General features: G+C 52.3%; 6 protein-coding genes across 6 annotated transcripts; 3 read left to right on the top strand and 3 right to left on the bottom strand.

Moving 5' to 3' along the window:
• Nucleotides 1–400: 400 nt before the first annotated feature.
• On the bottom strand, nt 401–2,405 carry CLUP02_08090 (uncharacterized protein; the record flags this gene model as incomplete). The annotated part of the gene is made up of 8 exons (XM_049287080.1): nt 401–550; nt 603–731; nt 797–911; nt 962–1,076; nt 1,138–1,273; nt 1,331–1,423; nt 1,475–2,109; nt 2,399–2,405. The coding sequence occupies 8 exons, from the start codon at nt 2,403–2,405 to the stop codon at nt 401–403; spliced, it is 1,380 nt and encodes a 459-aa protein (XP_049144223.1).
• Nucleotides 2,406–2,825: 420 nt separating this feature from the next.
• CLUP02_08089 (mitochondrial membrane protein Pet127) lies at nt 2,826–10,521 on the top strand (the record flags this gene model as incomplete). Its single annotated transcript, XM_049287079.1, has 13 exons — nt 2,826–2,858; nt 2,927–2,990; nt 3,056–4,233; nt 4,288–4,403; nt 4,456–5,022; nt 5,077–5,174; nt 5,225–6,035; nt 6,064–6,117; nt 6,286–6,356; nt 6,393–6,434; nt 6,511–6,555; nt 6,637–6,816; nt 6,875–10,521. 13 exons carry the CDS (start codon nt 2,826–2,828, stop codon nt 10,519–10,521), a joined length of 6,906 nt encoding a protein of 2,301 aa, XP_049144222.1.
• Nucleotides 10,522–11,239: 718 nt separating this feature from the next.
• On the bottom strand, nt 11,240–12,393 carry CLUP02_08088 (RNA recognition domain-containing protein; the record flags this gene model as incomplete). Its single annotated transcript, XM_049287078.1, has 2 exons — nt 11,240–12,305; nt 12,374–12,393. The coding sequence occupies 2 exons, from the start codon at nt 12,391–12,393 to the stop codon at nt 11,240–11,242; spliced, it is 1,086 nt and encodes a 361-aa protein (XP_049144221.1).
• Nucleotides 12,394–12,810: 417 nt separating this feature from the next.
• On the top strand, nt 12,811–15,079 carry CLUP02_08087 (uncharacterized protein; the record flags this gene model as incomplete). The annotated part of the gene is made up of 7 exons (XM_049287077.1): nt 12,811–12,837; nt 12,904–12,950; nt 13,007–13,035; nt 13,101–13,137; nt 13,876–13,889; nt 14,050–14,166; nt 14,235–15,079. 7 exons carry the CDS (start codon nt 12,811–12,813, stop codon nt 15,077–15,079), a joined length of 1,116 nt encoding a protein of 371 aa, XP_049144220.1.
• A 5,080-nt stretch (nt 15,080–20,159) lies between these two features.
• Nucleotides 20,160–20,426, top strand: CLUP02_08086 (uncharacterized protein; the record flags this gene model as incomplete). The annotated part of the gene is made up of 1 exon (XM_049287076.1): nt 20,160–20,426. The coding sequence occupies one exon, from the start codon at nt 20,160–20,162 to the stop codon at nt 20,424–20,426; it is 267 nt and encodes an 88-aa protein (XP_049144219.1).
• Nucleotides 20,427–21,035: 609 nt separating this feature from the next.
• CLUP02_08085 (uncharacterized protein) lies at nt 21,036–21,522 on the bottom strand (the record flags this gene model as incomplete). The annotated part of the gene is made up of 2 exons (XM_049287075.1): nt 21,036–21,161; nt 21,238–21,522. 2 exons carry the CDS (start codon nt 21,520–21,522, stop codon nt 21,036–21,038), a joined length of 411 nt encoding a protein of 136 aa, XP_049144218.1.
• Between the last annotated feature and the right edge of the window lie 3,323 nt (nt 21,523–24,845).

Raw genomic sequence — 24,845 nt, 5'->3', positions numbered from 1 at the left:
TTTTGGGAGCACTTAAGCAGCATGTCTTTGCATCTTGGGCGGCGTTCGGGAGTGCCAAAAAAGAAAACATATTGGGTTGGTAAAAAGTTGGGAGGGGAAACGTCTTCTGATTCGTCTGTTTGTTTTATCCCTCTGTTGTGTCGACGGCGTTCAGAGCAGATACCACGGCGAGGGCTTGACCTTGCGCGAGAGCTTAATGCACCACCATAGGACAGCGGTCAGCCAGGTGTTGCCAAGATGTGACTTGCATATCTTACCGTTGCAAATACCTGTCCGAATCCTGTTTCATAGCTTTGTCCGCTACTGCGAATGCCAATGAAAAGCAGGTGTACTTTTTCTATCTACGCCATCTAAGTCTATACTGATACAAATTCTGTTCCCATGTCTATTATGTCCCGCGCTATTCTGCGGCTGCCTTGATCTCCATTCTGTGTCTCGCAGGGGTGAAGTGGAACTCTGACTTGCCGTTCCTAGGTGGAAGTCCATTGGTCTTCGGAGGTAGCTGGCTGTGGTCCACGTTGAACGCCATGTGGTTAAAGAAGTTTGAGACCTGGTCTCGTCAGTTCGTCATTTCTCAAAATTATCGGAATGATAGGACGTACCGGCTTGGCATGCCATCTTCCGCCTCCGGGCTCAAACCAGCAAAGGTGGCCGCCCAAGGAGGTGGTGCACAAAACCGTGTACGGGTTCTTGCTGAATTCCTCGTAAGGGATGGCTTCTTCTACTGCAATCTGTAAAGTTTAGTCGGCTTGCCTTGAACTTGGGGGGGGGGGGCTGGGTTAGAGTGGTCGCTTACAGGATCGTCGGTAGCATGCAGGGCGAGGAAGGGGATCCGGATGGCCAAGACCGCGTCGCAGGAAGACGCATCGCGGTAGTAAGCACTCTCTGTGGGGTAGCCCCAGCTGACGCATCTGCGATTGTGAGAAATGGTCTGCGGGATCGGTGGCATATGGAGACTCACTGGACTTCTCTGTCAAACTCCCATAGGTACGTCACGTTCTGGAGACGTTCAAGGTCGAGGTTCGTGTGCTTCTGTACCTCCTCCTTGTGTCCATTGATCAGCTGCTTCATGCTAGCTAAATAGGCGTGTAAGTACTGAGGATCAGACTCGCATGTTGCGTGATGAGAGCAACTTACTTCCCATAACTCGTTGATAGACCTCTCTCCCAAGAAAAGTGCGCTTCAATGCCTTGTTGGAGACTTCAAGGTTGAAGGGGTTGGAGCACGCGATAGCGGCCGTCAACTGGCAGTCAACGCCCTCCTCGCCACAGTACTTAAGTAGAAGAATTAGTCAACGTGAGAAGGGTATGATGTGAAACTATTAACCTACGTTTGTCAACATGTTGGCGCCGAGTGAGAAGCCCAAGCCAAACAGAGGGCGGTTGGGGAACTTCTTTCTCAACCACTTGATGGTCTGGGCTGACTGTCAGTTGATCTCCTACAAAATATGATAAGCAGCGAATGAGTTACTGACCTGACGGAAGTCCCATGTTGCTCTAGCATTGTACAAGATACCACTCGTGAATTTGCTGTTGGCGCATCCTCTCGAGTTCACCACGCACACCTCCCAGTTCCCCGAGTCGATCAACGGCGCAATGGCATGTCTCAGGTAAATCTCATGAGAGCCACCCGAGAGGCCGTGGAGAACGACCAGTTGGGGCCGGTCGTCGTCCGATGCCAGAGTCTCAAACTCCTGGTCCTCAAAGTACACCGTCCGCGGCGGTAAGGTGCTATCGGTCTCCTCGAAGGGCTGCGCTACGAAGTCGACGGCAAACGTGCCTTCGAAGGCCTTGTCGTCGGCGTGGAAGACCTTACGACGATAGTACACTGGTGGGCCGTGCTGCTTCGTGGCAGTCCACATGGTCTGCAAGTGACCGTTGAAGAGGAGCGGGTTCATGTGGCATGGCGGCGTGATCTTTTCACAAATTTTGAGGAGGTCAGTTTGGGCGCCATCCCTCTCCTTGAGAGCCACAGGGGAAGGCGCGTGTGTGAAGTTGATTTTGGCGTGTCCTAGCCAGTCCATGATTCGGAGTCTTCGGACAGCAGTTGATCGAGACAGTTTGGCTTGAGAGAAAGTTTGCGATAGCAAAAGGCGAAAAAGTCCCTTCACTAGACAACACAGCAGTCAATGTCAGAATGCTGAGTGAAAATTAAACGAGAGAATCAGTCGTACGACGTTATGAAGAGGCTAGGGATTCTAGAAAAGACTGAAGTGCAGATGAGGATATTGCGAAGTCAAGGTGAATTCTCATGCGAGGATAGCTGGAGAGCCATAAGTCATGGCAGTGGAGCCCCGAGGACTGGTACCGATTTAAGGTACTCCGTACTAGGTATACAAATTCACAATGTTGGCTACGGACCTTGGGTCCCAACTTCAAGTCCTAGGGGGCGAACCAACGGGCCATTTGTCTTGAATTGGGTGTAGGACCGAGAGTCTGAAATCAGCCTACCATGATAGATCGGCGCCGGGTTCACCAAGTGTCCGTTCTGCAGCGGGATTCAGTGGTATGTCTGTACAACAGCAGATTTCAAGCTTGATAAAAGTAGGCGAATGACGTGGATCACCTATGAAGGTATCCCGTAGCGGTAAAGAAAGCAAGATGGATTCGGCATCGAGCCGAGGCACAAGTTGACAGCCAATTAGAATACAAAGTGGACCGACTCGACTCGTAACCGTACCCAGAGGCTAAGACTGTGTTCAGCCACGCAGTGCCACACTCATCGGAATTCCAAAAGTTCAGAATTTCAGTACGAAGTGTCCGCCTAAGGTAGGTAGCCATCCGCCCATCCTTACGTATGCCTTTTTGGGGCAAGACGGAGCCACCATGGTCTGTGCATCTCCCAACCTGATCGGAACCGTGGGGGGGATCCACGGCACGTGGAATTATGTAAGGCACGCAGGGACCATGGGCCATTGCTCGACCAGTCGTTCCTCGAGGAGCCTCGCGACCTGCAGGTGCGGCTATTGGACAGCAACCGCGTCGCAACAAGTCAGTCCAGTTCAACGAAGCGATCGTCGAGATTCCATGTAGTGAAGCCTGCGATCCCTATGCAGTCCCAAAGATGACATACCGGGGCTCCTTGCCTTCGGGGCAGGCCTTCAGTGGCCAGCAGCACGTCCCCCAACCCTACCACGATCCCTACGGCAATAGCAATGGCAATGGCGGCGGGAGTGGGAATGGCCAGAACCAAAACTACGCGAACGCTGCATACGGCAGTCACGGCCAAGTTCAACCGATTCACGGCAGTTACCACCATCAACCGCCTGCCCAAGCTCCGACTCCTATACTTCCTGCGCCTACGCCGATGAATATGCAGGCGAACGGATATGGGCAGTTCCCTGCGTATGGCGGCACCTTCCCGCAGCAGCAACAACAGCAGCAGCCGCAATACCCCCACCATCACCAACTCCAGCAGCCCTTTCCTCACGGGAACACGATGAACGTACAGTTTGCGCCTCCTCATTCGCCCTTTGTTCAAACCACACACGCCTCTCGTTCTCCTGCGCTTGCGCCTGCACCGACACCGACACCGACGCCGCCAATTTACGCTGAGTATCAGCCAACGCAGCAGCCGCAGCAGCCGCAACATCAACCGCAATTTCAACCTCACTTCCAGCAACAGCCTCAGCCGCCGCCTCAAACACCGCAGCAGCTGCAGCAGCTACAGCAACAGCGTAGCCCCCAAGTCTTTCCGGCGGTACCGCAATATGCTCAGTTCTCTCAGCCGCCCATGGGTCAATCTCAGGCCGTGCCAGTCCTGAATCAGACTTTCGCAGAGCCTTCTCCAGTTCAACCGAGTCCCGAGCCTCACTTCACAAACTCGCCAACTGTACAGCCGGCACGATCACCTAGCATAGCTAGAAAGTCACCTGCGATATCCTCGATGAACTCTCCGGCCATATCTTCTAGAGGCTCTCCCGCCTTATCAACGAAAGCAAGGTCTTACGACACGACGACGATCCTTGTTCACGTGGCAGAAGAGTGTTTCGAGAAGGCGCGCCGTGGTGTACAAAGAGTAGCGGTATCTGGATCAGACGAGCAACTACGCGAGTACCAAAAGTTGATTACAACTGGTCTGGCCTGTCTCGAGGCTGCATTCCAAAGCAATCGTTTGTCTCCAAGACAAGAGGCGAAAGCAAGATTGAGATATGCGTCTATATTGTGTGATGAGACTGAGAATCTTCAAGAGGCAGAAACAGCCCTGAGCAAGGGCATCACTATCTGCGACAAGGTATGTTGAATTAGATCGTTACTCGCTCGAATCTTTTGTTGACATTCCTTCTAGCATAGATACGCCGATCTCAAGTACTGTATGCAATATCTTCTGCTTAAGGTGCTTTTTCAGAGGAACCAGAAGGCAGCATTCATCGCCGTTGACAAAAACATTGCGGACTGTCTCACGTGCGTAACCTTCCCTTGATCGATATTGGCCCGTTGCTTACAAAAGAACTAGGTTCAAACATATACACTGGGTTTACGCCTTTCGTCTGTTGAAGGCTACGTTCCATGTCCATGCGGGTAGTCCACCCGATGCGGCAGTGCTGGACAACTTGCGCGCTATTGCCGTTTTAGCGGGCGAGCGAGGGGATAACGCCATGGTTGTCTTCGCCTCCCTCTTGGAAGGCTTGTCGGTGCTGAGGAACATGCGCCCTGACACCATCGAACGAGTGCAAACTTGTCTGGCGCAAGCCACCAAGTTCCAACTGGATCCCTCCGTTCAGATTCCGCAGCTGGATGTTTTGATGCTGTTGCTCGACCTTGCGTGTAGCATGCACCAGAAAACGCCCGATATCTTGATTCACAAACTGAGAACACTTCAAGCAAAGCTTGATGCAAACTTAGGATCCCAAACATGGACCGATCTAAACCCCGAGATCTTGATCCCTGTCAAGAAGCACAACTCAACCTCGGCAACCCTCAGCGATGATACCTCTGCAATCCTCCGATCTGGGCCAACAAACGGGCAACACGACTACATTGTTATGACTTTCCTGAACCGGCTGGAGATTATAGTATTGACGTAAGTACAACACAATTGCGCCGTCTTTGGCAGATGTTAATTAACCGGCAACAGCTATACGTTCAGTGGTTTAGCCGGCATGTATCGCCCTGGTTCGGATCCTAAGAGGAGTCACGAATTCTGGAAGGAGGGATTCGATGTATTGGCAAAATGTAAGTGCGGCTTGTGTTCCCAGACGTGCATGAAGCTGACGCAACACAAGGGAACAAGGAGATAGCCCCCAGTGTTCCTGCAGCATCCCTACGCGAGTCGATGGAGCAGGCTAAATGGAGGACCGAAATCTTCTGTTACTTGCAAGCTCTGACGGGGCTGTACTTTGCAACGCACAGTCAATGGCCAAAAGTCGAACAGTGCGTGGCACAACTGCAGCAGGCTATCACACCAGCTGTGAACGAAATCTTTAGCGTATTCTCGCTATACCTCTCCGGGGTCTATCATCAAGGCACCGGCGATTTGGAGACTGCTCTGTTGTTGTTCGAAGACGAGAGGTTGAGTATCGATGCAGGTCGTGGGGGTTCAGGTGGCAGAAAGCCTGCTAAGCTGGAGCTGTGCGTTCTTGCTGCGCTGAACCGTATCTGGATTCTTCAAGATTCATCTTACCGCGACGAGATGACATCTACTGAGCTATTGGACCAGTTGCGGCCGATGTGTACGGAACACCAAGATCCGGACATCCGTACCGCCTTCAATCTCGTACAGGCAACGGCTCAGACGATGCCCCCGCCATCTATGCACCAAATCAAAACGAGTATAACGAACTCGTTGAATGGGTCTCGGGTGACAGGTAACACGCACTGTCTGGCGATAGCCCTCAGCATCATGCGGTCCAGACTTTTCGATAATGTAGTGGGCGAACAAGCTCTGAAAAGCGCAAGGGCAGCCTCGACACAGGCGAAGCGGAGTGGAAACTTGCTTTGGATGAGTGTGGCGGACGGTATGCTGGCGGATTCTTTTGAAGTCCAAGCACTCTTTGCAGACGCCGAAGCAGCGCGGCAGACAGCCACGGACTATGCGTCTCACGCATTCACTGGGAAGGAGTAGTGGGTTCGGGCTCAGCGTGGATCATGTTTTCACGGCATTATGGACTGGCGTCTGGTGCGGTATTTGGCCTGGCATGAGCTGATTGCTTGGGAAAGCATAATACCCCCCAATTTGTACCGCTGCCAGATGATGCGGCGAAATTGACTGGGAGAGATGGATTTGTTGCTACACACGCCATAAGGTCGTTATTCTTTAGAAAGTTGATGGGCTATACGGCTTCAGCCTATCAGCAGCTACTACCTCGATTCCTCTCGTGATTTACATCAAGCTCGCCAACATCGAAGTATGGCAAGGTAAGATAGGTAAGAGGACACTGCTTGGTTCCTGAGCGACCAAGATAGTGTTTTTTACTGCCTTCTTAACTGCCCGAGGTGAGCTATCGGTACCCTAAGGTAGGAAGGCAAGAAGGGAGTTAAGGTAGACAGGGGGCCAGGGTTTTGCTCATAGGCATGCGATCTGCGCATGCACGGACCAAGATTCCTTTGGACCCTGGTCGCAATTGATTAAACTGTGGCGCGTCCCGTCCGCGTTCCGTTCTTCCTAATAGAAAAAAATTGACCAGCGGCTTTCTAGCCCACTTCAAACTCCCCGTCAACGTCCAAGGCTACAAATCGTCACCTTTTTCTCTCAATGCTTCGTGCAAACACCCTGCGCCTTCAAAGGGTGGGAAACTCCTACGTTTGTGCGTCCTGCCGGCCCTGCCTTTCAGCACCATGTCGGACGCGACCCTCTTTCTTCCAGACCACTCCCCTGGTTGGCGACCGAGGCTATAGGGTGAGTAGCTCGAACAAGAAATCGACAGCAACGCCAGGCCCAAAAGACGATGCAGAACACAGCAACGATGCAATACCCGACGCCGAGGTCAATATTATGAAAGATGCCCAGGTCAAGGCTAAGAGCGGCTTGGAACCTAGGAGCAAAGAGAAACGTAAGAGCAATACGGAACCTCGGAGCGATGCGAAACCTCAGAGCGACACGAAGCTCAGGGGTGGACGAACGGCAAAGTCAATGAAGCCGACACCCAAGAAAACTTCCCCTAAAGCTCAATCGAGGGCTGGGGCGCCTTCAAGCAGGAAGACGTCAGCCAAACAAGGAAAGCCCACCGATAGCGAGAAGCCGGTCGACTCCCAACCAGCACCCGAGGTTATAAAGCAGGTTTTTGAGTCTCTGAAGAAGCTCGAGCACAGCTACGCCTCCATCAACAGTAGGCTGTCGAATATCAAAGAAGGCACCGCGGAAGCGACTGCCGAAGGAGCCAAAGCAGGTTCTGGGAAGAAGGGAGAATTGGACGCATTCGTGGCGAAACAGAGCGATAAGTTGGGTGGGAAGCTCAAGATGATTTCTGGCACTCTGGACGTTCTGAAGAGCGTCTTGCGCTCGCAGTCAATACCCCTCGACCACCTCGCAAAGAGGCCAAGTGCCACGAAATCGTCGGGCACCACATCAGGTGACGCTGCTAGGCCCAAAGGCCAATCTCGGCAAGCTCAATCTCAGTCCGCACCGCGTGGAAAGGCCAGGAAGGATGAGATGCGGGTAAAGGTGCGAAAGGTTCTGCTTGGTGAGGAACGAAAGCCGATACCTCAAGATCCAATGAAAACCTCGTGGACGTCACTTGAGAATCGCCTCACTGGCGTTGACAAGGCTCCACTAGTTTTGGCGGCAGCGGCCGCTGGTACATCAGCTCTTGGTGCAGCTCGTTCTGCCGCCGACACAGCGACCGACGCAACGGCTGCGAACGAGACAGCGAAGAACGACAGCGAAGCACCCCCAACCAAGCCCAAGAGGACCAAGAAATCCGAAAAGCCTCTTGTCAATGTGAAGAGAGTGCATGCGGAGAGTCTTCGCTTAGTGCCCGTCGAAATACCAGACACTCCCGAGGTGCCAAAACTCGCTTACGGCCTGGACAGAGTCTTGTTCAACCCTGGAGTATACCATATGCAGGATCCCCGCTCGCGAGTCTTCAACTTTGATCCTTACCTCGGCGATATTATGCCGATCAGCGAGTTTGACTTCAATGCGCTCCAGAAATATGTCACCTCTTCAAAGGATAACACCTTGATCTCGCTTGCGGCCAAGCTGGGTAGGAAGTACACCGGCTCAACATCAAGCATGACTCAAACGCTGTCCCATTTCCACTTCTTGCTTTCTGCGTGGCGGCCTATCAACCCTGACAACATGAGTCGCCAGTTCACGCCCGAGTATTCGAGTTTCACTGCCATCTCTCGTGCGCCAGCTGCCTCCTTCCTCCATTTCAATGAAGGTGTGTACGCAATAGATGCAGACAAGGAGTACGACTCTGCCAGTATTCTGAGTATGCTCGGAAAGTCAATGGAGAAGCAGTTGACGCTGCCGCGAGAAGAGTTCGAAAAGTATCGCCGTGCCAATTCCGATCAGATCACCGAGGAGGAGCGTAATGCTGCAGAAGCCTTCCATTACACCACCATGGGCGATTTCCTTATGCGTTCTCAACTGGATGCGTATGATCCAAGGTTACCAGGATCTGGAATGTTTGATCTGAAGACAAGAGCTGTAGTCTCGATCCGCATGGACGCTCAGCAATTCCACAAAGGACTTGGCTATGAGATCCGCCGCCGTTATGGCCAGTGGGAGTCTTTCGAGCGCGAATACTTCGACATGATCAGATCTGCATTCCTCAAGTATTCCTTGCAAGTGCGAATGGGCCGTATGGATGGAATCTTCGTTGCCTTCCATAACACACAACGCATCTTCGGTTTCCAGTACATTCCAATCAACGAGATGGACCAAGCCATTCACGGAACCTTTTACCGAAATCTCGGCGACCAAGAATTCAAGCTCAGCCTTCACCTTCTGAACAAGGTCCTCGATCGCGCGACAGAACGATTCCCTGGCCGATCCATCCGACTTCATGTGGAAACGCGACCTACCGACCCTCCTTTTATGTACGTTTTCGCAAAGCCTGTTACAAAGGAAGACATCGACAAGGTCCAAACGCGCAACCAAGCTGCTGTCAGAGAGTTCGAGGAGCAGATCCTTGGGATGGCCTCAGAGGAGTCATCGGAACCCGAGATGCAAGACTCGGAAGTCGAGCGATCAGTTGGCCAAGAAGAAGACGAGGAAGCTGTTAGCGTCGATGTGTCCAGTCCAGAGTCTAGTAGCCAAGTATGGCAGACGCAAGCATTCTGGGAAGAAATGCAGGAGAAGGTCAATGAGGCAGTGGAAGACGATGCCCTCGGCATTGGCCATGTACGAGAGGCAATTCACGACGCACTGGAGCAAAGTGCATTGCTGAAGGCGAGAACACCTGAAGAAGCTCGCTGGTATGTCGACGGCCTTTTGGAGGCCCTTACGCGTAACCAAGCCAGCGAGGCACAGGATATTGATGGAAAGGACGACCAGACAGATGCGATGTCTGCGAGCGACATTGACACCCCATCGGCCGATGTTACTCAAGCTTTGGAATCGAGCACAGCGCAAGAAGCTGTGCCAGCCGCTAGCGAGGGAACTGAGTCGGTTCAAGAGACAGACAAAGGGTCATCACTACAGCGCAGCTCTCGGAATCTCGGTCTGAAGGAGTTGATTCTCCGCGTTGCTTCAAATGTCGACGAGAATCTCGACGTGGAGGAAACCACCGACATTCCTGAAGACGACGCTACTTCCGATGTCTCCAAACTCCGAACGTTCGAGCGTATTCTCTCTAAGCTGGTTGCCGAGTCGAAGCAGTCGGAAATCAAGACGAACCCTCAGGCTTCAGAGATGGAGGAAGCAACGACTGAAATGTTTGACGATCTTAATCCCAGTATCAGCCAGACGGCAGCCTCAACCGAGTCTCCCAAGGATTCTGAGGGCAAAGAAACCCAAGTAGACGAGACCCCTGAGCTTGATATCGTTGATAACGAGCTCCTTGGAATGGTCTTGACTGTGCGGAACAGGGTAAATGGAGAATACGCCCCGCGGCCCGATCCCAAGGCTGGCGTTTCGGGGTGGACCGTGGAGTATTCCATTGAAGAACTTCCCGCGGGTCGTGCCGAGCATCTGTATAAAGCAGTTCAGGTGCGACGCAAGAAGGCGCTTTCAAACGACAAGGATGCGAAAGGGCCTGACCCGTGGTACCAGATGTTTTCTGGCAAGCTGGAGCAGATGAGCAAGAGGGGCAGGAAATTCCGTGCGAAAATGGAAGAGACGGCCAAGGAGCACCCCGTCCATGTTTTCGGCATGGATGATCCCGTTACCTATGATGAGGCTTTCGGGCACAGGGCACAGTGGAAGACGGTATCTTGGGATGAAACGACAGACGAGCTGCGAGAAGACGATTTGGATGAGGAGACCTTGAAGGAAGATATCTTCCAGGAGAACAAGTTGAATGAAGCCGAGCTGAAGGAGAGCCAGCCGAAGGAGGACGAACCGAAGAAGAATGAGCCGCAAGAGAGCGAGCCAAAAAAGGAAGAGCTGCAAGAGGACAAGCCGCGAGACTCATAAAAGGGGATATCGTGGACTAGGAGATGTATGATAACTGTGTACCTACCATTTGTAATTTGTGTACGAAAATGGCGAGAGCGGATCTGGGATGATATAGCCATTCTTCTCAGCATTTTCCAAAAAGAAAAGTGGAACGTCTACATTTTCGTATGTCTGGCTGCCGATACAGTGCTACATGTTTTGCCTTGGATGTGCGGGCGTATTAGCTTGGGTTGCGACGCATCAAAGAAGCCCGTCAATATTGACATGGACGAGTCATTACAAAGGCACACAAAGGGTTCGTCTATGCGTCCCCTAGAGTCCACGGGGCTCCAGTCAAAGTTGAGAATATTGTAAACGTCATTTCTTCATTAAGCTACGAGTAACGATCATCATAATCTTCACCGTGGCCGCCGGTTCTTGGGTCATGATGTCTGTGAGGCATCTGCCTGCGATCCTGCCTGGGTCTAAAGCAGCTGCCATACCACTAAAGTGACGATCTGGATAATGTTAGCAATGGCTACTCCCCGTCTGATCAAAGTGACGACAGACCATTGCAATCTGATTCAACCTGCTCTGGACGAGCTTCTCGCTAGCCCCTATCCTAAACGCCCGGCTATTATTCCGAAACCGATGAAGCCTCGGAAATCAGCGGCACCAAAGCAGCGCCTTTTCTTCTTTTTTGTAGTCTTACAATACCGCCAACGAAAGGCAATCTCCTTTTTAAATTCATGTCTCTTCATCGGCGGGGGAATCCAGGGGGGTTAAAGCCCGGAGGAGGCATGAAGCCCGGCGGCGCGGGCGGTGTCCCAGAAGCTCCCGGAGGAGGCATGGGGAAGTTGGGAGGGGGGGCAGCGAAGCCTTGCGGTGCGGGAGGTCCGCTTGGCGGGCGGAAACCCGGGGCGCCCGGGTGGAAGTCGGCCGGGTTCGTGTAGCCGCCTTGCGACTGTGGCGGCCGCGCCGGCAGACCAGACGGCGCGGGAGGGAGTACGGCGCCGCGGCCCATGCCCGGCCCGCCCATACCTTGCGGTGGCGGTACGGCATTGTATTGCGCTGGTCCCCGCGGCGGAGGCGCGAATCCGGCTGGTGCTCCTGGATTTGGGACCTGGACCGGCAGGCCGTTTGAGGGGTCGAATCCGGCAGGGGCAGTCGGCGCAGCGGCCGGAGGCGGGCCGTTGAGGAAAGCGGGTGGTACGGCCTGGATCTCTGGGACGATGTTCCTCTTCTTGGCCTGCGCGGCGAGCTCACGCTCCGCGGCGTCACCGTGGCGCTCGCCCTTGCCGTCCTTCTTGAACGCATACTGGACCGAGACCTCCTTGCTGAGGATGTACTGCATGTGCAAGTTGGCAATCGCCGCGTCGGCGCTCTCAAAGTCGGCGTAGGAGATGAATCCGAAGCCCTTTGAGTTGCCGCTGTCCTCTCGCGCGACCTTGGGCAAGTTGACGAGCGGGCCGAAACGCGAAAAGGTGTCGTAGAGGATCTTCTCGTCCACCATGCTGTCCAGGTTGCCCACGAAGAGCTCCGCGCCGACCTCTGCCTGCTTCTGCTTGTCCGCGCTGGCCTTGTTGACGCGCAGGGACTTGCCGTAGAGCTTGATGCCGTTCATGACGTTGGCGGCGTACTCTGCGTCGCCCGGCGTCCTAAACTCGACGAAGCCGAAGCCCTGGTGGTTCTGGGTGACGCGGTCGCGGGGCATGTGGATGTTGTGGATGGGGCCCATCTGGAGCATGACTTCGTACACCATCGCCGGGGTCGCGCGCTCGTCAATGTTTCCGATGTAGATGGTCGCATCTTTGTCTTGTTCCCTATGTCGCGCGTCGTAGGTTAGTTGCAATGTCCTTGAATGCTTACTTGGGGCCAGTTTGAAGCTTACCAATGCCTGTTTTGTGCCATTTTGAATTTCTAGCACTCTCAGTGCCCTCTTCACGATCTATAGACGATACTCGTAAGATAGATTGGATCGTCAGAATACGTGAGGCGAAAAGTCGTTGGTCACCTTGTACCATAAAGACCTGGAAATTTTGGCCTCGAGGTTCAGTCGCGGTTGAGCTATGTCGGTACGTACCTTATCGTGCAGCGCAAAGGTCGATAAGCCTCCCAGCGCGGTTGTTCCGGCGGCTCCACGCGATGCGTTTTTCCGGCAGACGAAGAAAAGTTCAGGAACAGCTTCCAGCGCATCCACCACCAGCTCCCTGACGCAGCGACGACGATACATCCACGAACACCCAGCGACGACGAAGACCGCCATCACGCGAACCCGCATTGATTCAAATCATCAAATACCGTCAACGTCACATTCCATCCGTCAAGATGTTCGCCCTCTCCGAAGAGTCCAAGGTGCGACAACGCAACTATAGCTAGATCACGTCGCATGGAGTTGGATCTAATCATTGCATACTACAGGAGCGCATTGGCAAGATCATTGAGATCTCCCGTATTGCCATCCACTAGTATGTAGTCTCCTGTATTTGACGAGAAACGAACCCAGTTACTGACCTATTCGCAGCGGATACCTCCCTCTCGTTCTCTACCTCGGTACGAATGATTGATGCTTCGATTCGAAGTACGCCTCCAACAGCGCAACTGACTATTCTTTGCAGGCTACACCCGCAGCGAGCCCCGTCCCGCTTTCATCCGGTAGGCAATACTCCAAGACGCGCGAATATCATGGAACATCGTAACTAATCCTTCCCCAGCCTTATTTCTCCCCTCTCTTAGACGACGCGTGTCTCGACATCGACTTTTTGTACAATACTAGGCTTGCGAAATTTGGATGCTAGCCAAAATTTGGGGGATGACACACCGGATCACTGACAATGGTGATGAGGAAATGCAGGCCGCGGCTCCGGCGCATTGTACAACTACATATGTAATCAAATGAAACCTCTCTAACGATATACTCTTCTTTGTTGTACGCCACTGCGAATGGTCTGGCAGCGCGGACAACAATGTTGGGGGGAATGAGGTGCTGTCAGCGGGCTGTCAATGAACATTCGGGTAACTGGCGCATTTTTGCTTAATCATACGCATCGCATCTGATACAGCTTCTATTCAACCAAGAAAATATTCCCCTGACGCGAATGGCTAGTGCCTGTGAGTAGAGAAGACAGAATACGTAGCTGAGGACTCAGGCGGACGTCGACGAGCTTTGCAACTGCGCTTCAGAACTGTCGCGGTCTTTCCATGATCTTGAAGACTAATAGAATGAACACATTAAAACAATCTCATTTATGGGCATTGGGAGCTGTCGATATCCTGCCTACCTTACGTCTGGTCACAGCCTGCGAAAGGAGGTTAAGTGTGGCTGAAGCTCTGAAAAAGTGACAGCGGAGCCGCAATTTAATGAGCTAACATGACGTATGAATAATCATTCAGGCGCATTTTTCATGGTAAGCTGCAGTCAAGCCACACCAACAATTCACCAAGCTACTTTTACACAGCTTCCGACATTTGAGCTTGGCCGAGGTCTCTGCAACCGGATGCGTGAGATCGCAGTCACGTTTTCTACATAGAGCAATGTGACAGAGGCCCCTCTTACTTCTATGTCAGAAAGCAAAAATGCGGGCATCTCACCCGCTCTGGTCGAGTCCGTCGCCGGTCTCTCGGCCGGCTCGGTTGCGACTTTGGTAGTTCATCCGCTTGATATCGTGAAGACGCGGATGCAAAGTGAGTGAAGCAATGCATTGTCTATATCTGAAAATCACCCAGAAGCAGTCGCTGACAAGGAAACTTAGTTCACCGGAGCGCGGCCAATCCGTCAGTGTCGCTGACAACCATGTCTCTCATCCGCACGCTCACACAGAACCCGCATCCCATCGCCTCCCTCTACCGCGGCTTGACGCCGAACCTCATCGGCAACGCCTCAAGCTGGTCCGCCTTCTTCTTCTTAAAGTCGCGCGTCGAGCGGGCCATCGCACTCTGGAGAGCCGGCTACATGCCGCTGACGAGCGGCTCCGGTGCCAACGCCCGCAACCTGACCAAGGAGTACCTCACCACCCAGGACTTCTTCGTGTCGTCCGCGCTCGCCGGAGCGCTGACACAGGTCCTGACGAACCCGGTCTGGGTTCTCAAGACGCGCATGCTCTCGTCCGATCGCACCGCTGCGGGCGCCTACGCCAACATGTGGACCGGCGCGCGGCTGTTGTATCGCTCCGAGGGCCTGCGGGGCTTCTATCGTGGCCTCGGCGTCAGTCTGATCGGGGTTTCGCACGGCGCAGTACAGTTTGCCGTGTATGAGCCCGCCAAGAAGATGTATTTCGCCGGAAGGCAGCGGAAGGGCGACAATGGTGGGCGGGTGAGCAACGAGGCGACGGTGGTCATCTCGAGTGTCTCGAAGCTGGTCGCTGGGGCTGTGACGTATCCCTACCAGGTACTCCGGAGTCGACTACAGAACTACGACGCCGATGAGAGGTTTGGACGGGGTATCCGGGGTGTTGTGAAGAGGATTTGGCAGGAAGAAGGCGTCAGGGGTTTCTACAGAGGCCTTATGCCGGGAGTCGTGAGGGTGATGCCGGCTACATGGGTCACTTTCCTTGTGTACGAAAACGTCAAATACTACTTACCACAATGGGCGGAGTAGGCTTGTAATGATAGTGTCGGAATAATAGATACCATTTCAGAACGAATATGTTGCTATTGACGAGAGTGAAGATTCGATGGCCAAGGCTAAGATCGTGCGTGCAATGTCAGGGATGCCATCTGGTCTGCATAGTTTTAGAGTCTACAAAATAAGAAAGATGATCATGAAACGGCAGCTTCTGTGTCTCTCGCAGCCTTGGACGTGGCCAACGCCTGTGTCCTCAAGATTGCTATTTCATCCCACATTCGCCCATACTTGTAAGTTCAAAGGCTATTTCGTTGCCAGCGGCAATAAGAAACGCTGAGGTCAACTGACTTGTCAGGATAGCCCCGGACTTGCTTCCCTAAGAGTGTGTATAAGTTGCTCTGGCTTATGCAGCACACTCGAGCAAGCTTCGTTCCGTTGACGTTACCTGACTGCTCAACTCTGGGGATTTGCATTTTTCTACGTCTGCTTTCTAAACTAGGCCACGATTTTGAATCAACTGAGCATGTAAGTCGCAAGAAGAGTGAAACTCTTTGGGCAGACCTGGATTGCTCTTCATCACTCCTCACCGTCAGTGGTGTCTCAAATGCTTAATCGCCAGTCAAATTCTGTTGCATCTTCGTTTCACGTTCCGTTTCGTTTCATTAAATCTCATCCGTCATATCTCTTGGTATTCGACCGCTCCTGCTCCATTGAATCGTCAAACAGAGCTGTACCATCAAATAACTCAAGTAATGAAGACAAGAGGATATAGACGAAACAACAGGCGTACGTTCTGCTCTCACAGGTCTCAATCTTGTGCTTAGATGCACTACGTTATTCTGGTTTGCTTGATGCTCATCACACTAGCCGCACTTATATCAGCTATGCAAGACGGCTCAACAGACGGCTAAATTTGCGATGATCTTAAATCACTGTAGCTACATGTTCTTTGATACATCATTAGAATCAGAAGAAAGTCACGCTTAAGTCAAGAAGTCAGCACAACTGATTTTTCAATGGTGAATGCTGATGGAATATCAAAGTTGAAACGTGGACCGAAGTCACTGGAATAGGGGCTGCAAAACGGTCATCGACCTCCCTACTCCATGAGTGATCCACTTTATGAGTAGTCTATGTTCAAAGGCTTCCAAGCATAAGCTCAAGATCAAGCTCAAGGCTCTGTCTGAGTGTTCTTGCATGCCAGAACCAAAGCCTCGCTGAATGAACAAGCCTAGAGGAATGTGCCATCGCTTCGAGGCTGGTTCAACGAGCAACGTTGAAGAACACTAAGCCGCTGCCAACAAGAAGACACCGATCCACGATTCAAAGTCTCACACGTGGCTTTCCATACGCCGCTGCTATCGCTCTGTGTGACAGAACGTTGTGCTTTTCGAATGTGCAGAAGGCCGGTGAGGGGTTTCGACACCAGGACAGCCTGTCTGATCTCCCCCAAAGCAATAAGACCACGGGCTCAAGCATACAGAACATGGCGAATCTTTCCTTGAGAATGACACTTGTCCGATCTGATCATGTCGTAATCCAACATACCAGATCGAAGAAGCCATCACTGCCCAGCCTTCTCTTCGAACCGAAACCTACGCCTCCTATCCCATTTGTCTCTCAAGGCTCGGCACACAAAACAGTAAAACCACACATCCCACGCCTCCCAGCGGGCGCGGCATTCGACGTCCGAGACAGACAACTCACTAAGACAACACAAGGCTTGCTATACCCCCCCTACTCAAGTAACTCCTTGCCTCGGAATCAGCGCCCCTTTCTTTACGAGACACTCGTAGCAGTGTTCCAGCTCTGTTTTTGCTACTTTTCCCGCGTAGCATGTAGGTCCTGATGAACAAAGACCGAACACACCACCACCACCATCTCACCCTGATATGGAATGTTCCGTCTATCCTCCCGGCCCCCCGTTACCCCCTCAAGCCACCCAGAAGTCACGAGGGGACGTTTCTCAGTTCTCAGATGTAGGTACGGGTACGTAAAGAAAGAGAAGAAGCAAAGAAAGGCAGGAGCGTAGATGAGCGGACGAGAAGAGCCGTGAGACTTTTTGACATGTCACGTCCGGATCCCAGCGGAAGAGGAAGCCGGCAGATCCCACACAGGTCATCCATCCATCCATCCCGCCCAGCCAGCCAGCGATGGTCCAGCCAGCACACCACTTCCGGTAAATCACCTCACTGACGCGCGCCTCGATCGCCAAAAGGTACCTGATCCCACGAGTGGTGAGATGGGGAGTAGAGGGGAGGCGATACGGATGTCCAATCGTCGGCGAGGGGAGGAGGTCCTTCACTCTTCACCCCCTGAGGCTTCTCTCCTGCAGGCCTCTCTTCTTGTAGAGCGGGAACTTTGGAGAGGGGACAAGATGGGCCCCTTTATGAGGTCCTTGTCGGATTTAGCCAAACGTTACACGTACATCTCTGCGTGGTCCTTTCCCACATTTCCTCCGTCCCCTCCTATCAGAATAGCACCCGCGGCATCGTGGTACGACAAGAACACGAGAACACAAGAAACTCTGAAAAAGAGGAGAAAAAAAGGAAAATAGAACTGTAGTCGGGGCGGAGAAAGGGTCCAAAGTGCAGGATCTCATGGTGAACAACTGTCAATCTCACTCGCACGCGCACATACACACACGCACTTATGGATACCGACGCCTGCATCCACATTCACACACTCTCACACATGTGATGTACTACCGCTCCTTTTTCCAGGAACAAGTCTCGAAGGAAATGGAGGGGCCAGGGAGACGGGAGCAGCGTGGAAAGAAAGGAGAGGTGCCGGCACGTTCTCCCATCTCCCGCCATGGAGACCAGGTAGCCGATGCTCTTCACTGCATCGTCAGCTAGGGAAATACCTTATCTGGGATATATCTCAACCTTAAGCGCGGAACTCCCCTCTCAAGAGGCGGGTAGACAACGTAACGGTTACACAAAGAAGCAGCCATCAACCTACCCATCCACCACAGATTATCCACTCAGAGCCTCCCAAAACACGTTCAGGCTCAGGGCCTCATCCCCCAGATGCCTAAATGGCTTTTCTCTTGTGAAGAGAGTAATCACGATTGTACCTATCGGACAGTCCCGAATCTGCGACTTAGCCATCATTCTTCCTCCGTGCCGTCCCTCCCATCCCCGATCCCAGACATAGGGAAGAAACAGGCCACATCTCGGTTTCTCATGCCACCGCGGTTCACACTCAACTGAGCCCCCTTTGCCCACACAATCCCTCCCCTCCCCGCCCTCCTCCGACCACCATGTCTCTGGAATCGTGTCTCTCCTTTCTTACGTCTCACAGCCTTTTCTCACTTGCCACTTCCACACCCACCCCTAGCTACGCAGCGTACCCAGGTAGTCTCGTCTCGCTCGCAGCCTACCTACCTGACTTTTACGGTCTTGCAACTCCCTCACGCTGTTCCACCGCCTCTTCTTCAAGACATAAGAACACTCACCAAAAGAAGAAGAAACCAGGGTGAACGGAACGCAGCCCACACACGGACACACACTACAACTGAGCGATACATCCCAAGAGACAGGCCTCACTCACTCTCCATCTGAATCAGAGTGGCACCGTTGTTACAGGTCACAAAAAGACACACCAGAAAAACCCGCACGTTGGGTTTTTGGGGTTATCCCAACGGCCGCGGATCCGAAGTCCCGCGCTCCGCGAGGTCGTGTGGGCTGGGCTGGAGCTTTCAAGCAGGACGATATATGACACCGCGAAGAAGAGGTGGGGGGTGAGAAACAAGAACAAGATTAGGTACAATGATTAATGACTACAGTCATGATGATGATGATTCTGAAGAAATGGAGAAAGTGCAGATGGGACTTCGACCGTCGACTACCAAAATATCCGTAAACTGCACGACATCTCTCGCCCCCTTCATCCCCATCATGCTCCTCTCGTTACAGACCTACTCCTTGCCCATGACTCCATCTCTACAGGACCTGCCAACGTGTCAAACCTGCGTCTCTCCCCTTCCCCCCATTGTGCTCCTCCAACCAGAGCCACAGGAATGGAAGTGCTGGGCAACGGCATCGCAGCTACCTAAACCGCCCCTCAAGCCCACCTGCTGCCCACGTATACCGTCCGAAGTCTCCAGTACCGGGCCCTTGAAGCCCAGAGTCCAGCCCGTGAAGTCGAGGAAGCGGTCCAGAGCAGGTTCAGCCAGCCATTCACGGTTTCAACGGCTGCGCTCACCTCTTCCTCAGCATGTCTCCCTTGCTCAAGGGGAGGCAAATAACCCCAAAGAACGAATCACAAGGCCACATTTAGAACCCCAGAAGTGTGTCCCGGGGCTCTAGCGTGGCAAAAAAACACATCCAAGGTAGTATCCGCAAGGGGGTTTGGTGGGCAATGACGACAGGCGATAGGCTGGAGAGAGAGGGCACAGAGGGAATAAAGGGCTCAGAGGAGAGAGGCACAGAGGGGAGAGGCACCAACGAGGGGGGATGAGCAGAGCTTTTCTCCTCGCGGCAGCTCCACGCTGTGGTTGACTACTAGACGTTGAGACTTTGAGATGAAAATGGAGCGCTGCGTGGTTTGCGTGGTGTCAGTTGCGGCCCCGAACAAGCATCACCCCTACTCCGTCGCTCAGCTCTGTTTCCCGTGTGTGCACGGCGTGTACGGCGTGCCGTGGACCCCCATCTTTTTTTGTTCGCTCGCCCGCGCCTCCTCCTCCTCCTCCTCCGACTTACACTGGAGACGGCGACTACGGAGAAAAAAAACGCACGCGCTTGCCGTTCGTCTCGGTCATGATCGTTTGCCCCTCCTGTCCCGTTTTTGCGGGAACCGATATAGTCCACTCAAGCATGGTATCCCCTCCCATCGCGCGCCTCGAACACAGTAACTTTGTGCGCGACATTTTGAACCTGACCCAACCGTAAGGGTCATATTGGGCGGTGGGAACAACAAGAGAGCGGAATAGAAAGCGACAGAGACAGACAACTCAGAGAGCAAAAGGGCGTGAGTCATCTGATACAGACTTGTTCCAGTGCCGGAGCCAATTGTCATCCAACGCTCGCAAGCTCCCGGATCCCCGCAAACCGCACTAAGATGCGCAAGACATAAGAGAGGCCAGAGACAAAAGTTGAGCTCGTCCAGAATGACGAAAGGAAAAGACATGTGGTTTCCGCGTCACTATCAGAGTTTGCCACGAGGGCTCGGACGATGGCACGACGGGTATCGACAGGTAGAACCAGAACCCAGAATCTCAAGGGACGACATCGAACAAAGGACGCTCAGCGGCTTTGCTCGGACGTCGTCGTTGTCGTCCGTCTCAAGTGATACCCCCTACCTGCACCTAAACCTAGCTCTCGTCTGTATCCCTTCCCTTCCCTTCCCGGGTATCTCCCCCTCCACGCGTGCGTGAGTGCAACGACAACGTTGGAGAATCTGGACCCGAGCACCGAGCAACGTCGCATATCTAGTGTAGCAAGCGCCCTCTGGCCCCCCTTCCCCAAGATCATCAGGAGTTTACGCTTTAGTTCAAGTCGTCCCGTTAGATCTCCTCGTGTAACACGGTAACACCACGAGGGGACCACTTGAAGACTGAATGAGGATAAAACAACAACCCAAAACATTGGCGACAATGGGCCCATCCTCGGTTCTGTCAAAGTTACGCACAGAAGCTGAGCGTCTTGAGTCTCTCTCTTGACCCCTCCCTTCCCCTTTCAAGACTCGAGGGGCGCCCCGAGAGGGTCACATTGAACCGAAATTCAACAAGAACAGGAACAGGGGCAAAAGGCGAAAAGAACATCTTGATAGGGCGGGGCGCCCATTCGCAATGACATCGTCAAAGAGGATAGCGCGAAAAGAGGATTGAAGAGCCAGGTAAGGATAAAGAGGGAATTAACAAGAAAGAAAAAAGTGAACAATGTGATAGAAGTTTCCTCGCTTGGACCTCTGTTGAATTGCTTTCTGCTTTCTGCAGCGCCGCGAGCGCAGCAAAAGGGGTCGCATTGTCAGTCCTCACCTGCATCTACACTGCCCTAGGATCGCGATCTCCTTCTGACCTCTCTGATGACGGAGGGTCGCACAGTGGGGTTCCATAGCCGTGGGTTTTGAGCAGAAAAGAATTTTGGGTGACGGGGTTCCCAGTCTGAACCTGGATGAGAGGAAAGGATTGAAGGTTGTTGGCCCCTCTTCCTCCGGGTTGGAAAAGGAAAAAAGAGACGACACACCTTAAGCGAGAACGAGTCAAGGTTCGCGTGGTTGGTGGTTGATGGGTGCTGGAGCCTGAAGGTGGTATCGGCGATGATGGTTCCCCGTCCGTTCCTCCCGGGTCGTGGAGTGGACGACGACGAACAGACGACGATGCCAGGAAGGGGGGCCATGGGAGGTCGAGATCCCGTGTCGGGCGTCGCACTGATGTCGCCCATCGGACCCGTCCACGGCCGCCGGATGCGCCTTGAACTAGCGACCTCGTCCGCGAAACCGTAATCCCCCCCGCCGCCGCCCCTCTTCATCTCGTGCCTTTGACCTCTGATAGGGGTCTGGACCTATACGACCCCGTCGGTATCGAGTAAGATGTGTGTACCAAGCAGCTCAGTGAATGATCGACCGCCATGTCGGTTGATCGTGCTTCAGTGACATGTCAGATTTCCCGATATTGTACGGAACCGCATTCCATGGGAATACACCGTACGCAGCATCCAAAGGACCACAAAGCTCCGTTGCGGAATCCCAGAGAGCTGAGTGGCTCGGCGCAGAGATGCTGGATTTGGAAGCTGGGCCGCGATCAAAATGGAAGAGCTTGCGAAATGTTGGTCAGGGCAGATCTCAGCCCTTCAGTCATATCTCACATTTCTCCTGCATCACACAGGGTGAAAATGTGAGGGAAGAAAGCAAAAAGGCTGTCATAATCGGAGAGAGCCCCACCTATGTGCCGCTGCCCACACAAAGCGCGCACACACACACATCCCACAGACTCTTGACAAGAGACGAAAGAGAGCTTTCAGAGCCGAGATCTGGGCCACAGTCCACTTCCATCGCTAGACTGACCAGGATACTGGGAGCTTGGACTCGGGTTTGGCCCTGGCTTCTGTGACGCCGGGGGGGAGGGATCCCATGTCGCATAGCTCCCAGCTTGTCTGGTTTGGTTCCCTCAAACTCTTGAGGACGTCCCCTCCCCCCCGGTCACCTCGAGCACCCGGCGATCCAGCTTGGTCTCGGTTAGGAAAAGTGCGTAGATCACACTCCCAGATGCCTGCCGGTGGGGTCGGGCGATGTGTGCGCGAAAAGGCGGCTTCGCATATCGCATCGTGATGCTTGGGATTGAAACATTCCCATCCAAGCCCAGTTTGCGCGACTGGATGAGGCTGGCCCACCCTAATACGTCCATGTCGTCGGCTGACCTGCGGCTTTGATACAAGGTTATCCCTTCGACATCGGTCAATCGACAGCGGCTAGTACTTCGGACGAGGCTTCCGGCTCCCATAAGTCTTTTCCCCCCAAAACTACAGCGCACCACTCGTGGGCTGTCCACATAGAAAATTGAAATATCTCACATATCGACTGCTTTGTTAGTGGGTGTTCAGACACTAGATACTCAACTCCTCCTTGGACTCGTCAGGGATACCATCACTTACCATCATCTCTCACGCCCTCTCGAACGAAGGTCCCCTCAACATAATCACACACCGTATCACATCTCATTTGGCGGCCTCGCAAGAGGAGAAAGCGAGTCGAGTCTGTTGTTCCCCTGCCAGATTACTGATGCCATCGCTGATTCTGGTTTTTGATGCTATACCGTCCCCACGAATCATCATGTCTGTGAGAAATATCCGTAGTGAATAAGCTCTCGGAGCAGCGACCATCGGCATTGACAGTCTCCAAGCCCAGAGATTTTGCGCAGCCACATTCCAGAGGTCTAGCGTCATGTCGCCCATCGCGCGAGTCGATCAGATCTCGGTGATGTGCAGAGAGTTCTACCGCTCCCTAATTCCCATTGGCCGCGAATTGGAATCCTGCCACTCTGAAGCCTCAGCTCATAGATCGGCAGTGCCGCGATCTGGCGAGGCGGGCCTAGGAAGGGTGTGGGTTGCCACAGTCTTGGGATTCGTAGGCAGGTGACCGTTTGTGGCCAAAAAGAAGCGCCACGAAAATGGCCTCTCTGTCAGAGTCCAAGTCGGAGTCCAAGTCGGAGTCAGACACTGTTTAACTCTATCGTTTTGCATTACTAAAGGATTACCGCAGTATATATAAACGCTACCCTACCCTTAAATTCCGCACTATTTAACTTTAACCCTTTTCTTACCTATCCTTTCTTCTATTCTACCCTCTCTCTTATTAAAAAATCGCTAAAATCGTAATTTTAATAGCTTATTAATAAACTAATATTATTATTTAAAAATAAATAACCTATTTTTATATATAAATACTAAGAGTTTTATTATTATAAAAATAATAATAAATATATTAAAATACTTAAAAGAGCTTTTTAATAAATTTTTAATACTATTTAAAATAATTATCCTCAAGCTATAAAAAAAAGCCGAGGTATTATATTAATACGGCCCATTTATTTTATTAATATTAATAATACCCTTTTTAATATAAAATATATTAATAATATTTTATAACCGCGTTATTATACTTTATAAATTATATTTAATATTAGTAAAGCTTTTAACGTTATTTACTAAGTCTTTTATTAAAGTTATTATTATAAAATTAGTTTAGTTATTAATATTTTAATAAGTATTTTAATTTAGTATACTTAGAAGCTCTTATAGTTTTTAAAAAAAAGGCTTTTAAAGGACTTATAATTAAACTTTTTATTTATTATGAATAAAGTTATTATAATTAAAGCTATAGTACTACTTATAGACCTTAATAATAAGGTACTTAGAAAAAAAAAAAGTCAGAGTCTAAGAATACCTAAGCCGACCGGCTGCCCATATTCCCTCGTGCAAACCTTCATACGGCGAGGTGCTTGAGTCGAGACTCCCGTGATCTGTCCCAGCCCCTCCCTGTCCACTGGAACTGCTACCATCGATCTGTGGAGAGATCAGAAGAAGAAAAGTTGCCATCGTCTGCGAATGGCCGAGCGGCGGAGTCGAGCCTTCAGATGCCCCTTGCAGCCATGGGCTCAGGAATGTTCAAGTTTCGGTGCGTGCAGATGCACCGATTTCAGGTCTGCCCGTCGTCCCCCCAAGAGTCAAGACCCGTCTCAAGCCCCTGGACCCTGATCAGGGCTTGCTGGCATGCTGGTAAAGCTGGTAAAAGTGGCCCACGGTGCCTCTTTGCCTCAATCAATCATTGCGTCTTCTCTCGCTAACAAGCCGCCCAGCTGTCATTCGAGTGATGTAAATCAGGGGACCTTGTTGACAATTGTGATCACAGCGCGGCGCCTTCGGAGTATACCGGTGCCTCAACGGCCGTGAGCGTACCACTTTAGAAGGCGGTGCCGGTATTACCATGTTTCAAAGAGGCTCGAAATAGAGCGGAACCACGAGATGGAAGGTTGACAAGTGACTTTGGTCATTATGATGAAGTTGTTTGAGCGTCTCGATCCGCCTGGCAGTCCATCTCGCTCAATATCAGGCCCATAGAGAGAAGTTCTTGTGGACTCTCGAGATAATTTGAGCCTGTGAGATAGCGATGCAAAGTGGATGCGTCGTCTTGGAAGCTGAGGCCAGCATCTGATAAGTGACATGAGCCCAGGTTGAGTTCAACTTGCGAAAGTAAGGAGTTCTTCGTTGCTGAGGAGCCTTGGAAGCGTTCGCTCCAAGGTATTGGTCCGGCTCAGCCATGACGCGCCTCTTTGTCCGTTCCCTCAACCCAAGCT

The sequence above is a fragment of the Colletotrichum lupini genome, chromosome 4, assembly GCF_023278565.1.
Source record: "Colletotrichum lupini chromosome 4, complete sequence".
NCBI lineage: Eukaryota > Fungi > Ascomycota > Sordariomycetes > Glomerellales > Glomerellaceae > Colletotrichum > Colletotrichum lupini.
This window is presented reverse-complemented; position numbering and strand designations above follow the sequence as displayed.